Raw genomic sequence first — 16,484 nt, 5'->3', positions numbered from 1 at the left:
GGATTTGAAGGGAGTTTTGTAAGGACTTCAGGTAAACGATGTTAATTGTGTGTGAATATCAATACATGTTACGTAACTTTACTGAACTGTTTCGATTAAAAAGGGATGAAGAATTACATCTAAAACATTTTATAACATCAGGAGAGATATCCATGATATACTCTCATAAACAAATTATACTTTAGGCGATTATTTGCAAGATAACAATCCATAAAGTCTTGGCCAAGAATATATTGTTCTGTTAATATATAAATGTTTAACCATGATAATTTATGATTAATATTGAATAAAGGGTTATTTTTCTCCTGTTATCATTGATACATTAACGCATTATTTCTATCAGCATATTAACATTGAGGATGTAATTGTTAAAAGTATGTGTCTGTTAGGATGAGAATGAATTGTTTATTGTGACTAGAATAAGGAATGGTCTGGAGAGAGTGTGNGGGTTTTTTTTTTTTTTTTTTTTTTTTTTTTTTGTAAAACAATTGGCCCCTCAAGAAATCGATATCAATAAGGTTAAAGGCAAATATTACAGTAGAGGGTTTCATATATAAGTTGTCCCATGTATGAAAGTGAGACACAGAAGAATATCATTCACCCTGAAGTATACCGGGGATATCATTAAATGAATTCATGACATTATACATTTATAAGACTTGCCTCTTTGGGAGAGGACGTGCATATATTACGTAATGCTATGCAATTAATAGTTTAATGACATTCAAATGTCGTTCTGTCCTTTGTACAAATATATATATTAGAGAAATTACGATACACATGTATTCAATAAATCACGCTAATTCTTTGGAATATATACTTTATCGCGAGATAGTCAATATATGCATGTACAGTTACTGACTCAGTTTTTCGTAAATGTAGCGGTGGACATTTATAGATGTATGTTTTATGACAGCTAGCTCAGGCTGACAATGCAAAATAAACATTGGTGTGCTTGATTTGGTCTGTGGATTAGGTGAATGTTGTGTCTGTACTCAATTTAAATGTGTTACCGGACCTTTGTTGTGCTGTTCTGTACACGTGTCCTGTCTGTGGTCAATGTTATTGCTCGTGCAGTGTAATCCTGTCGGGAGCTTCTTGCTTTCTCGTCTGTGTCTAATCTGTTTACTTGTAAATCCTCTGCTGTGATTGGTCCATCGTTTCGTATTGCTATCTTTGAGTGTATAAGTTGGGGTGTTCGTCTTATGTGGAGGCAGAGCGCTGGATTAACTTCCTGGGGTTCATCTCTGCAGTAGGTATATTTTGAGGGACTTGGGAATAACTTAAAGTATTGTTAGGATTGGAAGCTGGGGGGTTAGTTTCGTTAGGGTTAAATTCGTGCAGGTATAATTTAATAGGCTTATTATTCTGTGTTAAATGTTGTGAATATATATAAGTTTTCTTTAATATCCTGTGTTAAATAGAATTGTATTGTGGAGAAAACGTTGACGCTGGTTGTGGCTAATACGTTTCCGGTATTTGCATTGGAAAAACACGTATCAAGTATGAAATGTACACCTTATGTCTTTTAAATGTTTGTTTCTATTGATTATATTGCCGATCACAACTTGCTATGAGGAAATTCTTTGTGAAATATAGACAATCAAGTTCCCAACTTCATCAGCTACGTTTCACTTTCTGGATATTTCTGTTATTAATGTGCATATATATGTTGCAATATTTGTGTTTGGGATTTGAAAAAAATGATTAGTTTAATTATAATGTAGACTCACGTGGAATGTTGACTAAAGCCTATTTACCAGTACATGATTTAAGGTAAACGTGTGTACATACACATATCGATTATCTGCGTCCAGGATTAAATCGTACACAATTAAATGCATGTTTAACATTGTATTTACAGACAAATATATATATATAGGATCTTACATGAGTTTTCATTTCATATGAGATTTATGAAACGAGGCTAAGATTTTTTTTCAATTAAGTAAACCTCTGGCGAGCTAAAATGAAAAATTCTTGACGAATTTCATATCAAATGTAACGAAAGTAACATCAATCAAGTTCTGTGGCATTTAATCGTGTAAAACGACAATTTTCATGCAACCTTTGAACTGTAAATAGCCGCCATTTTGACTCCAGTGCATAAGTCTGTTGCGTCATGTACTTGTCTTACGCGTGACGTCACAATTGAAACTATTGAAACTTACAACCAATCACAGGGCTGATAGGTCATATTACATGAGTTTTACGCAAAAAAAATATGACATGGGTATATTCACTGGACAACACAATACATTATGTGATAAAAACAGTATTATAAAATGATATATACTTGTACTTACAGACTGGATTGGTTGGACTCCTGTTTTATGGATTTCTCAACGAAGCATGTATATTTATACTGGTGAACAGCACACAATGTCTCGTGGACAGGTTATTGCTTTATACTTTTACAAATAGAATTATTAAACATCTGATTTTATGACTGCATGTTTCTACGTTCATTTTATTATTAATTATATTATCAATGCCAATTAATGAACATCTGTTGTCCTGACTTAGTCATCACTGGATCTTGTACTAACAATACATCGAAAGAAATGCGCCTTACATTGCGAATATTTACAAACTATCGATTGCATTGTGTCCTTCGTTAATTCGAGCGAATCTTATTTGCACATCGCGTCATTGCGTTCGATTGTTAATGCTGTCCTTTTAGGAATAGTAAGGATATTTGTAGCTTTAAGCACTAATTATTACAGAACTGGCGAGAGGTTTGGAGATATTGTGAGTGTAGCGGAGATGAGTATGAAGTTGGGACCTCCCTGGTTACGCCCTCATGCTGGGAAATACAAGTAAACTATTGTCTTTTATCAATTCATACCGGGTATGATCTCTTTACCAACACCCGCATATATCGTTAAGCAATCAGTATAACATTAATTTCCTGATAAGGGAAATATGATATTCTTGGACTGTTTAAAATCTAAAATTAATAACTTTTTAAATAAAATAATGTACATAGTGTTAATCACGTAGAATATGTATTGAAAATCTAAAATACTATCTATATATTCTTTATTACAGATTCATGGTCGAGTTTGCCTTATTACTAAACCATTTCCTGTTTTTGGCGGGTATGCTTTCCTTGATGACCTTGTTTGCGCGGGACGTACGTATACATTAAGATTATTTCAAAGACGAATGTTTTCGTTCCGCTGTGATATAAATTAATGAAATGGTTATGTTTTATTTATTGATCTCATCAATGATAACAATAATTTTGCAATGTTCTTATACTGTTAATTCATTATGTCTTATCATTTAAGATATACATATTTATGTTGCATATTCTTTTGCAGTTGTTGGTGGAGGCATTGGAGATTGATGTACACGTGATTATGATTATAATATCGGTGCTATTAATACCGGTGTATCTGGTGAGGAGAATGAGGCTACTAACCACCCTGGCTACTCTAGCGAACTTCGTCCTGCTTGGAATAGTGGCGATATCATTCCAATACATATGCCATGATCTACCAGATGTTAACACAAGAATAGCTGCTAAATCTCCGAATTATTTAACATTCACAACATTCGCGAACGACGTCATGTTCACACTGGATGGAATTGGGGTGGTAAGTTGTCTAAAACAAAAGGAAATTTTATTAAAATGAATTTACTGTGCAGCTGCAAAATACACCGTGTTATATTTAGTTGATAATTTTGGTTTCTCATGATTTTGTTAAAAATATCAGTTTTAGTAGAGAGGTTTAGGAAATATTTCTGCCGCAAAAGCTACCGTTTTTAGAGATTAATGACTTGACATTTAATATCTTAGTGAAATACGTACATTTATTTGCGTTTCCGCATAACTGAAAGCGCACATATTGATTGATCTGTATTGATATTTTACTCATCAGATAAGTTCAGACTTCCCTGCATCCAGCTGTAGAATCTGAGAGTTGTGCATGTCAGCACCTCTTCATATTATTATATACAGAGCTAGTACAGACATGTCATATTGAATTTACCAGGCTTGAGGCGAGTGCATATCATATTATTAAAACAAGTTTAATGAATTCAATATGACGTGGACACGAATGTAATATTATAATTATCACATAACAGTCACAATTTGAAAAAAACAAACTTCAAACACAATGATGTGTTCTCAGCTGACGCTATATAGTTAAAACCCAAGTACTCTGGTCATAATAGTGTCGTCCCGTGCAGTGTCAAGGAGTTCCAGATGTTTTTTCTCTTTAAATATTTTTGTTTTAATGCGATGAAAATAACAAATTAACATTTCAAATTCATTTAGAATGCCAGTAAATGTATCATGTGGTATAGTAAATAAAAGTAGTAACTGCAGTGGCGTAGGAATACATCCCCCCAGTTTTGATCAATAGTAGCATGTTTAAATTGTATTACACCTATGTATTACCATATGTATGACAAGAACAGTTTGACATAGTACGAAGGGTCAGTTATGTGATAAAAAAGACAGTCGACTGATTTGCTAGAGTCCAGTCTCTGGATGACAGTGTTAGCTTTTAACCTCTTAATCCTATTATAATCTTTTTTCGCCGAATATTGAGATAGCTAGCTGCTAAGTACGTTTTGCTATGTCCATGTTATAATTAAATTCTCTGTAATCGCTTGCTGATGTTCGTTTACGTTAAGTAAGGACATATTGTGCATTATGGGATAGTTTTGAAAGGTACAGGACCCGTATCGATTGTTATCACTTGATGAGAATGACTATAAACATATGTATATCTCATTAAAGAGGGATAATGTACAACTTTGTACGAACATTTGGCTATATATAAATCCCCAAGAGTCTTATCAATTCCAAATGATCATAAATGTAAAATGTCAATAGTATAACAGAACAAAAGGTCAAATTTCCATTACTTAAAACTTTTCCTTTTGTCAACAAGAAACGGAGGAATACGATGTAACCTTTCTAATACCAGGTGTTACCAGTACGTAACAGGATGAGGACAACCAAACACTTTGACGGCTGGAACGGAGTGCTGGGTGTAGCTTTGATGTTTGTCACATGTTTCCATGCCGCGTGTGGTTTTTACGGATATCTGAAATTTGGAGAAATGACACGCGTGATGTATCTACTCGACCTTCCAGCCAATAACTGGTTTGTTTATTAGAAACTTTTGAAAAACTCTGATTGCTAAGGACGTCATAATATGTGATCTAATTTATCTTTTGTTTGTTTCATGGATTTGATGTTACCTTTTTGAAAGTCAGCAAGTGAAAACTCTCTTTATGACGTCACATGGAAGTAGACTTTACAATATTCTTTGCCAAATACAACAATTTTCTCTTGATTACTTCCCTGCGTTCCGTATTGTTCAATAATGAACAAGCAGCTTAATTACACATCTTGTGTAATAATTCAGGTCTCTAACTAGTCTCGGTCACGTTTTTAGTAGGGTCAAAAACCATATGTTCACTCCAAGAAAAGACCATAATTGAACATTATTCATTATTTTGGACAAACAAGTACCAAAACAGTGGTATTAGTTGATACATAAATTATTTATTTTGCTATTTAGCTGGACTTTCAAAGTAATGTGACAATTTCAGGGATTTTTATTGGAAATATCTTGCGACCATCCAATGGTTCTAGGACGAGCTATGACATGAAACCGATTCACACGTATGAATGTATGTGTAACGATCAAAGAACCTAATGATAAATAGAAACGGTTACAGTAGAACGAGGTCAGAAAAAATAGACGGAAAACAGTCACACGTCAGTGTATAAGCCAAAAGAATAATTCTTTTCAAGAATGCATTCCAAATATGACCAGACGTGTGACAATAATAAGAATGTGTCAGAAACATAACAAAAAACTGTTCATCTTTTGATCAAGTATGTAAAAGTTATTATTCCGTCTTTGCGTATTGCAGAGTTATCTTCTCTTGGGAGCAGGTATTGATTGTTACGTCACTTGTTTGTGAGAGTAACGTCATCATTTTTTGAGAAAACGACGTAATTTTCTCACACAACCCAATGACGTAACAATCAATACCTGCTCCCAAGAGAAGATAACTCTGCAATACGCAAAGACGGAATAATCATCTACCTATCATCCACTTCCCAGGTTGTACAAATCGCTGAGGATTCTATTCTTCCTGACCCTGTACTGTACTACAGGTGTTGTGGTATTCGTTCCTGTTGATATCAGTTGGCGGAGGATACAAAGTAAAATCACCTCGGCGAGGATACGAAACTACGGAGAATATCTTTTCCGTTTCATCTTGCTGGTTGCTGTCTGTGAGTGTTATGTTACTTTGTGATATAAGTTGTTATATAACGGAAATCAACGTGTCTGTATTGATGTGTAATTCATGATCTAGCATTTTACCAATGCTATGTGCATTGGGATAATTAATTTAAAATATATCATAAAGACATTAGCAATATTTTAGTAACAAATAAATCTTTTGCCGTTGTTTGCAGGCACCTTCACCCTGTTGGTTCCGGAATTTGAGTTGTTGATGTCATTCACAGGCTGTCTCTGGACGTACATCGGGACAATAATCGTTCCCGCAAGTGTCAAAATCATGCTTTTATATGACGAGATGAAACCCACTACGTTATTAGGAACAGTACAGAGATTTGCTACTCTCACGATATGTTACTGTCTATTGATATTTGGGATATACTCGACTGTATCAGGCATTGGTGTTACATTATATATGACCTTAATGAATATCGTTGTTTGATCGTTTATATCGTCCCTTTAAAATATTGAGATGTGTTTGATATCGCAACAGATTAGATACAAGAAAATCTCTTAATCGATAACTGATTATACAACACATAAGTATTTGTCTTCGTTATTTTCTAATGAAAAAACACCTCCTCTTTAGGATGCCTCGTGTGAAAACATAGTTCTCTCACAGATGTTCACATTTAAACAGATGTTTTTTGAGTTAACGAATTTGGATAATTTTACCGTTTACTCCTTTGTTTATTTATTCCGTCTTTTCGTATTGCAGAGTTATCTGCTCTTGTGAGTAGGGATTGATTGTTACGTCATTAGTTAGTGTGAGGAAATTACGTCGTTTTCTCAAAACAATGATGACGTTACTCTCATAAACAAATGACGTAACAACCAATACCTGTTATCAAGAGCAGATAACTCTGCAATACGAAAAGACGGAATATGATTGTAGCTGATGAAATTACATCAATTATAATTGAAGTTATCGTTTTTGAACAAATAACGATTTCAAAATGTTGATATTGCCGACAACTTTTTTAACCTGCATTAATGTATGACTGTGTTAGTGTATGACTGTGTTAGTGTATGACTGTGTTAGTGTATGACTGTGCTAGTGTATGACTGTATTAGTGCATGACTGTGTTAATGTATGACTGTGTTAGTGTATGACTGTGTTAATGTATGACTGCGTTAATGTATGACTGTGCTAGTGTATGACTTATTAATGTATGACTGCATTAATGTATGACTGTGTTAATGTATGACTGTGCTAGTGCATGACTGTATTAATGTATGACTGTGTTAATGTATGACTGTGTTAATGTATAACTGTGCTGGTGTATGACTGTATTAATGTATGACTGTATTAATGTATGACTGTGTTAATGCAGTCATACATTAATACAGTCATACACTAGCACAGTCACTGTGCTAGTGTATGACTGTATTAATGTATGGACTGTATTAATGTAGGACTGTATTAATGTATGACTGTGCTAGTGTATGACTGTGTTAATGTATGACTGCGTTAATGTATGACTGTATTAATGTATGACTGCATTAATGTATGACTGTGTTAATGTATGACTGCATTAATGTATGACTGTGTTAATGTATGGACTGTATTAATGTATGACGGTGTTAATGTATGACTGTGCTATTGTATGACTGTGTTAATGTATGACTGTCCTAGTGTATGACTGTGTTAATGTATGACCGCGTTAATGTATGACTGTATTAATGTATAACTGTGTTAATGTATGACTGTCTTAATGTATGACTGCATAAATGTATGGACTGGATTAATGTATGACTGTGTTAATGGATGACTGTGCTAGTGTATGACTGTGTTAATGTATGGACTGTATTAATGTAGGACTGTATTAATGTATGACTGTGTTAATGGATGACTGTATTAATGTATGACGGTGTTAATGTATAACTGTGCTGGTGTATGACTGTATTAATGTACGACTGTATTAATGTATGACTGCATAAATGTATGACTGTGTTAATGTATAACGGTGCTAGTGTATGACTGTATTGATGTATGACTGCATAAATGTATGACTGTGTTAATGTATGACTGTGTTAATGTATGACTGTATTAATGTATGACTGCATAAATGTATGGACTGTATTAATGTATGACTGTGTTAATGTATAACTGTGCTAGTGTATGACTGTATTAATGTATGACTGTATTAATGTATGACTGTGTTAATGTATGACTGTGCTAGTGTATGACTGTGTTAGTGTATGACTGCATTAATGTATGACTGTGTTAATGAGAGAAAAGATAAAACTGTAACTCAGGTCACGTATTCAAATTTAAGTTCTTAAGATATCATCCACAAAGTCTACTTAAACTAATGAACAAAAATTAAGAGTTAAAACGCTGTACAGTCATTTGATAACAATCGATCTATCAGAATTTTGAAGATTATGGTCAGTTTAAGCAGAATATCATTCATGAAAAAAAAATACTGTTAAAAGGGGGCGTTTGGTGGACGAAATAAAATTGACATCGGTAAAATAATAATTAAAAAAAATCTGTTCGCGTGATAAATAAGAAAGAGTTATTTGTGATGCATGTATAATGTTGTATATATTACTGATTTTTTTGTTTTGAAAATGCAGTATAAAATAGATTTGTCGCAGGCATTTTGTTTTCCTCTTCAACTCTATTCAGTTTTTCCGTATCTGCGACATATCGTTCATAACTGTTACATTTAATATCATATTGAACTTATCAATACTGTATGAAAGACAGGTTATAATACTTTTATTTTTGTGACTTTTTTTCATGAGGAAGAAAGAAATGTCAGTATCACATTTCTTGTAAAGTTGCAATACATTCTTACAGAATCCAAAAACGCGATATTTAATAGGGCCTCGAAAAGCGAAATGGACACTGCGCAAATTCCAATATGTGTCTTAAAATGAAACAGCTATTTATGGTAAAATATAAGTGTGTAAAGTAGATAACACAAAAAGATTTACTGTATGCAGTAAATAGAAGAACACACATCTACATTACGTTTTAGCAATATCTGCCTTAACAATTGTGAATTTTATAGCGCTGTAAATGCCATTGATTCATAACAAAAAGTGGAGTTTGTAATTTTGTAAATGGTTTATTGGCAAGTTTACGCTTTTGCTGTTTGATACATATTTTGGAACAGTTTAGACATTAACTTGTTTTATCTTTCATCCTTTAGTACCCCGGATGAGTTCGTTACTTACGAAATATCCATATGATGAAGCTAATGATCACTTTGTTGGCTTCCTGCATCGCCTTATAAAACAAATCAAAATATATATATACGCTTCCTATATATTAGTATTTTAGGTATTACTCACAGCTACACTATGCCCGCTCTATTTAACATTAAACGTGTAGTAGAACATCTATCTCGACAGTTTGGATATTTGGAACACGCTCAAGAGTAGCGAAATATCTACAATATACATTATCATATATCTTCAATAAGATTCATCAGTTTTGAACTGAAAATATGTAATATCAAAGTTTTACTTTGTATACAAACGTTACGACACGTCTTATAGTACATTGTGTATAAAGGGAAATTTTGCTTGTGTGAGAGTAAAATGACATCCGATGCAAATAATTAAATCACATAGTTTTTGAATAGCGGCAGAATAACTTAAGGTTTACGTTCATGGCTTTTATTTTGACAAAACATATAATGAAAAGTGTAATGTAACCGAACAATACGAGTTATGTCCCCTGTAGCATCTCGATATATGCATGTTAGTGTCTATAACACGTTACACAATACATGCATTATTAGTTTACTTTGTGCGAATTGGTCACGCACTATACAATATTTTGTTTACTGAAAGATAAATTAAAGTATATTTTTTTTATAAATAGAAAATTCTACATTTGTAAAAATATGAACAGCTGAATAAAATTCCTTTTATATATCTAAACTTTAAGCCGACATTTAAGAAAGGTAAAGACTGTCGGTCCTGGTGACCAAATAACTTTTTATGTGCATGCTTTTAAAAACAATAAACGCTTTTGTTGCTACTTTTCAATTTCGTTTTTTTGTTTTGTTTTGGGAAATATATGACAACGTTTGACATACTTCTGTATGCCAAATATTGGCATACAAAAGTATAGATTTATCCTGCTGCAAGAAATTACATATTCACATATTGAACATAATTATGTGACTATAGCAAGGAACCTAAAACTTCTAAAAGGTGGTTATGTTAAGCACCATATCAGAATCAATAGTTTACGAAAGTTTTACATCATGGTGTTAAAACAACGGGTGTTTTTGTAGTGTGCATTCCCGAGACTCATTGAGTTTCAAAGAGTACATTTATATATATATATACTCCCTCTTAAAGCTATCAATTTTGACATGTATGTAATTACAGATTGCACGTGATGGATGTCTCACTACATTATTTATCAACTGTTAGAACTGTCTTTTGATAAATACAATATCGATTTAGAAAACTATTAAAACTCACGCCATACGAGAATGCGTCTGGCCATAGTTTGATATCAATATACAATGTGTGATAGTAACCTTTTATAGCGTACACAATCGTGCGAGTTGTATTCTTCAGTGTACGGCTCAATATGGGTGGATTGATCAAGTGGTTAACAAAGTCGTTGTACGCATGGAATTTTCAGAGAAAGTGTTTTTCTCCTGCCCACACAACTCAAACAACCCAGGTGGAGTATAAAATGGTCTGGGGTGGATTTTGCAGTATCTGTGCTGTTGCATTCAAGTGAGGTGGCACTATAAATGATACAGTTGGAAGCATACGCAGGCATACACACATAGGGAGATATTAGCCAGGTGGCATAGGACTAGTAGTTAGCGCCTGACAAGGCAGCTCCTGCATATTCCTCAAAATTGTATTGATTATGTATCTATGCTAATTGTATTGATTGTATAATTTGTATATATATATGTAAGAGTGACTTAGTTTAGCTAGAAAGGGCGCCATATCAAATGCTGTATATCATTATTATTATTAATATAAATCGCATTCTACAGTAACGGACTGAACATAAATAACATTCCACATTGTACGACTCGAAATAAATTTCATGCCACAGTGTGCGACTCAAAATATATATAAATAAATAGTATTCCACGTTGTAAAATATAAATATAATTCCATCGCGTACGACTCAATATAAATATTATTTCACAGTGTACGACTCAATATACACATTATTTCACAGTGTACGACTCAATTAGCAAGCATTCTGTGGGTATTGATGAATCAATACATGCCCCCCAAACTTTAACCTTCAGATTTTGGCCAAGATAGTTAAGTCCAAATCATGTCAAAAATTAAAAACAAGAATTATTTATTCACTTTCACTAAACAACATTAATGCTAGACCCCTAAAGAACCTCTGTCCATAAAATCAGCATCCTAACAATATTATAAAGAGAACGGTGAGCCATTACAAAACTTTAACCCAAACTTTAACCTGCAGGTGTTGGCCAAGATAGTTAAGTCCAAAACATGTCAAATATTCCCACAAAAAATAACATTATTTTCATTTTCAATCAACAGCATTAAAGATAGACCCCTAAAGAACCTCTATGCTAAGAATTAACATCCTAACATCATTATTAAGTGAATGGTAAGCCATTACAAAACTTTAACCCAAACTTTAACTCAAGATTTTGGCCAGGATAGTTAAGTCCAAAACATGTCAAAAATTCCCCCAAAAATAAAATTATTTTCCATTTTCAATCAACAGCATTAAAGATAGACCCCTAAAGAACCTCTATGCTAAGAATTAACATCCTAGCATCATTATTAAGTGAATGGTAAGCCATTACAAAACTTTAACCCAAACTTTAACCTGAAGATTTTGGCCAGGATAGTTAAGTCCAAAAGATGTAAAAAAATCCCTCACAAATTAAATTGATTTTCCATTTTTAATCCACAGCATTAATGCTAGACCCCTAAAGAACCTCTATGCTAAGAATCAGCATCCTAACATCATTGTTAGGCGAATGGTAAGCCATTACAAAACTTTAACCCAAACTTTAACCTGAAGATTTTGGCCAGGATAGTTATTAAGTCCAAAACATGTCGAAAATTCCCCCCAACAAAGTAAAATATTTTCCATTTTTAATCCACAGCATGGATGCTAGACCCCTAAAGAACCTCTATGCAAGAATCAGCATCCTAACATCATTGTTAGGCGAATGGTAAGCCATTACAAAACTTAAGCCCAAACTTTAACCTGCAGATTTTGACGACGGACGGACGGACGCAGACACCGGTAGGGGACTAATAAGCAGTGAGCAACTTTACGTGAGTAGTTTTTCGTAGTTTACAACATAATGTGAGTATCGTTATACAGTGCTCAAATCAAGGGGAGTTACATTCTACTGAGCAAACCTAAAGGTGAGCAGTGTTTATTACGTTTAATTTCAGGATAAATGAGGTAGCATTCAGTAGCGACATCTTCAGGTGAATATCATTCCAATGTATAAAAATCCAGTTTCATTTTTTTTTTCATGTCATACATACAATACATAAGTACAGGATTCAGAAAAAAGTAATTAAAATCTGTCTCCTTAGTCACTGACAAACGGATGACAGCACTACAAAGCTAAACAGCATCGTAAGAATAATATATGTAATAAAGGACAAAACGAGAGAGAGAGAGAGAGAGAGAGAGAGAGAGAGAGAGAAATATTGGATACAACGGAAAACGCTTTCGTTCTCATCAATAGATACATTTGGATCTCCGTACAGAAGCATGTAGAAGAGTGTAATTTTCAGGTAATTTTATAAAGCATTCATTCCTATATTTGTATAATTAGGACAAGACACTAGAAAGTGGTCAATAGTTTCATGTGCCTGTCTACATGAGCAATAAGGACTATCGANGTGGGGGTGGGGGACTGCAAGGGGGTGTCTGTGTAGGTAGTTTTGCAGATTACTTATTGAGGGGTTATTTTTTAATATCTGGGGGTAGTGAATTCCACAGGTCAATCGAAGAAGGAAGAAACGATTTCTTGTAGACGTTAGTTTTGCAAAATGCATTGCTTAAGTTATCAGCAACACGTGTGCTATATTGGTAAGCGTCGATTCTGCGTTGAGGGATCGCGCGGAGTAGATGTGAAAGGTACGGGGGAGTAAGGCCAAATATCATTTTATGTATTTGAACTATTTTCTTAACGATGCGGCGGTATTGTAGACTGTCCCTACCAGTTTCCTCATAAAGCTTAGCATGACTTGTTAGTTTAGTACCACCCGTTGTAATTCTTGCAGCTTCAAGCTGAATATTCTCAAAGGATTGAGACTGTTGGATAGTTAAGTTATTCGAGACGATATCACCATACTCAAGTATAGGTCTGACAAATAAAAAAACCATTTAAAATTTAAAATGTCTTAGAACATTATCTAGCGCCGAGTATATATCGTAAGTAATGGCGAGTAATTGATTAGTTGTAGAGCCACCTGCCCTGATTCCAGATCGAGAAGGTGATAATAAATTTGTCCAGATATTTATATACACATTTTACCATCACCTTGTCCACTATAGATATTGATGATAAAGGTCGATAGTTGTTGAGAAGAGAAGAGTTTTCTTTTTTGAACACTGGGGCAACGTTAGCAAATTTCCAGTTACTAGGAAAAAATGAAGAGGTTAAAGAATTGTTAAAGATTATTTGCAGAGGGTAACTAATTACTGCTGCTTCCTTCAGGAGTCTTGGATTTATAAGGTCAGGTCCAACTGCCTTAGAGCAATCTAGATTAGATAAAACTGATATAATGTCGTTCCTATCAATATATATACGAGTACGTAGATGTTCGTTGTTGTTACATGTAGTAGGTGGGAGTTCCGCATGAGTATCATCAACGGTAGAGTAATTTCAGTATAAAATGTAGGAGACGATATCATTTGAGATAAATTAAATACCTGTAGCAGTTCATGTAAATGTAAAACGGATTGGTTATTAGTTAAATAATTAGCGTTCAAGTCACCGGTAAGAACACTATTGTCACACTCAGTATTAAAAGCAAGTTCTAATGATTGTGAAATGTGGTCCCATTGAGAGACTGGAGAATTAGGAGGCCTGTAAATAGTGCCATACAGTACAAAGGTACCTGCTTAATTCAATTCAACCCAGACGCATTCAACAGTCGGCAGCTCTAAGTCTGGGCGACGCTTAGCGGGTATGTCGTTTTTTAACGTACACAGTACACGATCTGATGTAATATGACAATAAGGGTCGCAATAACCGGGAACGGTCAAATCTGCTAAGTTGTCATTAACAGAGAGCTAAGTTTCAATGAATAATACATCTAGTACACAAACATTATGTAGTCGGGTAAATAATATGTCCATCTTATTCCGTAGACTTTGGACATTTAAATGTACAAACGAATACTTGGTATTGTCATAATAGTCGCTTGCATTACTAGAAAGGTAGGAAAATTCGGAGGAAATATCGAAGTCAGAGTCGGAGATCTTCAAAGGACCTGGATTTATCTCAACATTACCAGATATAATACGTAGCAAGTGAATTACACACGGAAGAAAAAAATGCAAAAAACAGTGAGTTCTATCACTAAATCCCAGACAGCCACATGAGCTGGTATTAACTTTAAAAGATATTGCAGAACATCCTATCCGAGCACGGTGTAACGGTAATGCGATTGGCATTATGTCACATCAGTATACTGGTGTACAGAAGTGTAAAACAGTGGTGTGCTCGGACAGAATACGGAGGGTATAATTTGGACAACGCTAGTATCATGTAAATTGTAGGATCAGGGACGGGGAGGGGTAGGGTTTAGAAAGAATAGAAGAAGTAAAGAGAGTAGAAAAATAAACATGTACAAGTTGGATAACAGCGAGGTAATATATGAGGTCAAAGTTCATATTATAACGTTTGTGCTCGGGTCAGTGTGAGGAATAGTCTATATGACAACGAGGGGAGGCAAGCTACGCTCATAAATACATGTACCATGTACATACAAAAACACATAGTTATTCATACAACATAAAAATATTCTCCTGTAAGCGGAGCACATTGTATCTAGCAGCAGTAGGGATGAATATGGTCAATATGCCGATGACAGCGTAGTGCACGTGTTTTAAACAGATTACCACCCGTGGCCCGCGCGAATGCGCAGTACTAAACTTATGGATCGCGAAATAACGAGGGGAGACAGGCTATCGCGCTTATTCGTGTACAGTAAGACCAGCGACATCAGTTTGTAATAGATATACTTTATAATGATATTCTATGAGTGAAACGCATTACAACTAGCAGCCAGAATGGTCACAATGCTGTAAAAAAACACACACACACAATAGTAGATGAAAGTGACACTCTTAAAATGGAATAGCCCGTGGGAGCTACAGACACTTGTATGTCACGGTAGCGTGCGCCCGGGCTCGTGATAGCACAAATACATAGTGATGTTTGTAAAGAGATTACCAAGGTGAAAAAAGTGAAGGTATGTTCAAGACATGTAAAGTTATAATAAGCCAATACAATATTAGATTTGTTGTAACCATTGTTTCCCTTATCAGCAGCACAAGTATATAAAAAAGGTCAAATTATTTGATATTTTGGATCTTAAAATCTAAACTAGGAAAGGGGAATATATACCCAAACCCTACAGCCCGCAATGTGTAGTGTAATACACAAGTATACGGATCGCGGGTTAAGAACGCATAGCTCTCGCATGTTCGATACATAACTTTTTAACATATGATAGCACGGAGTGTGAACTTAATTTTTACGACAAAAGTATTAAGAAGTAGGCAAAATAGCACAGAATATAGTACAAATCCAGTTGAGTATAATTATAACAATTGAGTATCATTTACAGTGTACTACACAAAGGTAAGAAGCATTCCCCAATGTACTACACGTAGTTCGTAGCATTACCTAATGTACTACAATGGGTTCGTACCAATACCCAATGTACTACACGTAGTTCGTAGCATTACCCAATGTACTACACGGGGTTCGTACCATTACCCAATGTAATACACGTTTTTTTTTTATTTAAACATATTTTTATTTGCATCTAATATACAAAAGGGATCGGGCACAAGTTGTCCAACTTATGTAAAGCCCTTTCCCTATAACATAATGATATATATATATACAAGATGGCAATTTTTAAATTAATTAATATTTTCAATTAAGTTTAGTGTTACTGACAGACTGACAGAGAGAGAGAGAGAGAGAGTGAGAGAGAGTGAGAGGGGGG

The 16,484-nt window shown here is 34.4% G+C and overlaps 1 protein-coding gene across 1 annotated transcript; it reads left to right on the top strand.

Annotated features, from left to right (window-relative positions):
* The first annotated feature begins 1,202 nt into the window (after positions 1 to 1,202).
* On the top strand, positions 1,203 to 7,012 carry LOC110444460 (proton-coupled amino acid transporter 3-like). Its single transcript, XM_021488839.1, has 8 exons — positions 1,203 to 1,252; positions 2,309 to 2,397; positions 2,727 to 2,819; positions 3,052 to 3,136; positions 3,327 to 3,602; positions 4,947 to 5,125; positions 6,099 to 6,271; positions 6,458 to 7,012. Exons 3-8 carry the CDS (start codon positions 2,767 to 2,769, stop codon positions 6,721 to 6,723), a joined length of 1,032 nt encoding a protein of 343 aa, XP_021344514.1. The 5' UTR covers positions 1,203 to 1,252; positions 2,309 to 2,397; positions 2,727 to 2,766; the 3' UTR covers positions 6,724 to 7,012.
* The last annotated feature ends 9,472 nt before the right edge of the window (positions 7,013 to 16,484 follow it).

This window comes from Mizuhopecten yessoensis, unplaced genomic scaffold (genome assembly GCF_002113885.1).
Source record: "Mizuhopecten yessoensis strain PY_sf001 unplaced genomic scaffold, ASM211388v2 scaffold2049, whole genome shotgun sequence".
In the NCBI taxonomy this organism is placed as follows: domain Eukaryota; kingdom Metazoa; phylum Mollusca; class Bivalvia; order Pectinida; family Pectinidae; genus Mizuhopecten; species Mizuhopecten yessoensis.
This window is presented reverse-complemented; position numbering and strand designations above follow the sequence as displayed.

Bases quoted from the DNA above. Each gene is read 5' to 3' on its own strand.
- LOC110444460 (XM_021488839.1), top strand. From the start codon at position 2,767: ATGAGTATGAAGTTGGGACCTCCCTGGTTACGCCCTCATGCTGGGAAA. The intron at 2,820-3,051 runs GTAAACTATTGT...TCTTTATTACAG, and splicing joins CCTCATGCTGGGAAATACAA to ATTCATGGTCGAGTTTGCCT. The intron at 6,272-6,457 runs GTGAGTGTTATG...CGTTGTTTGCAG, and splicing joins CATCTTGCTGGTTGCTGTCT to GCACCTTCACCCTGTTGGTT.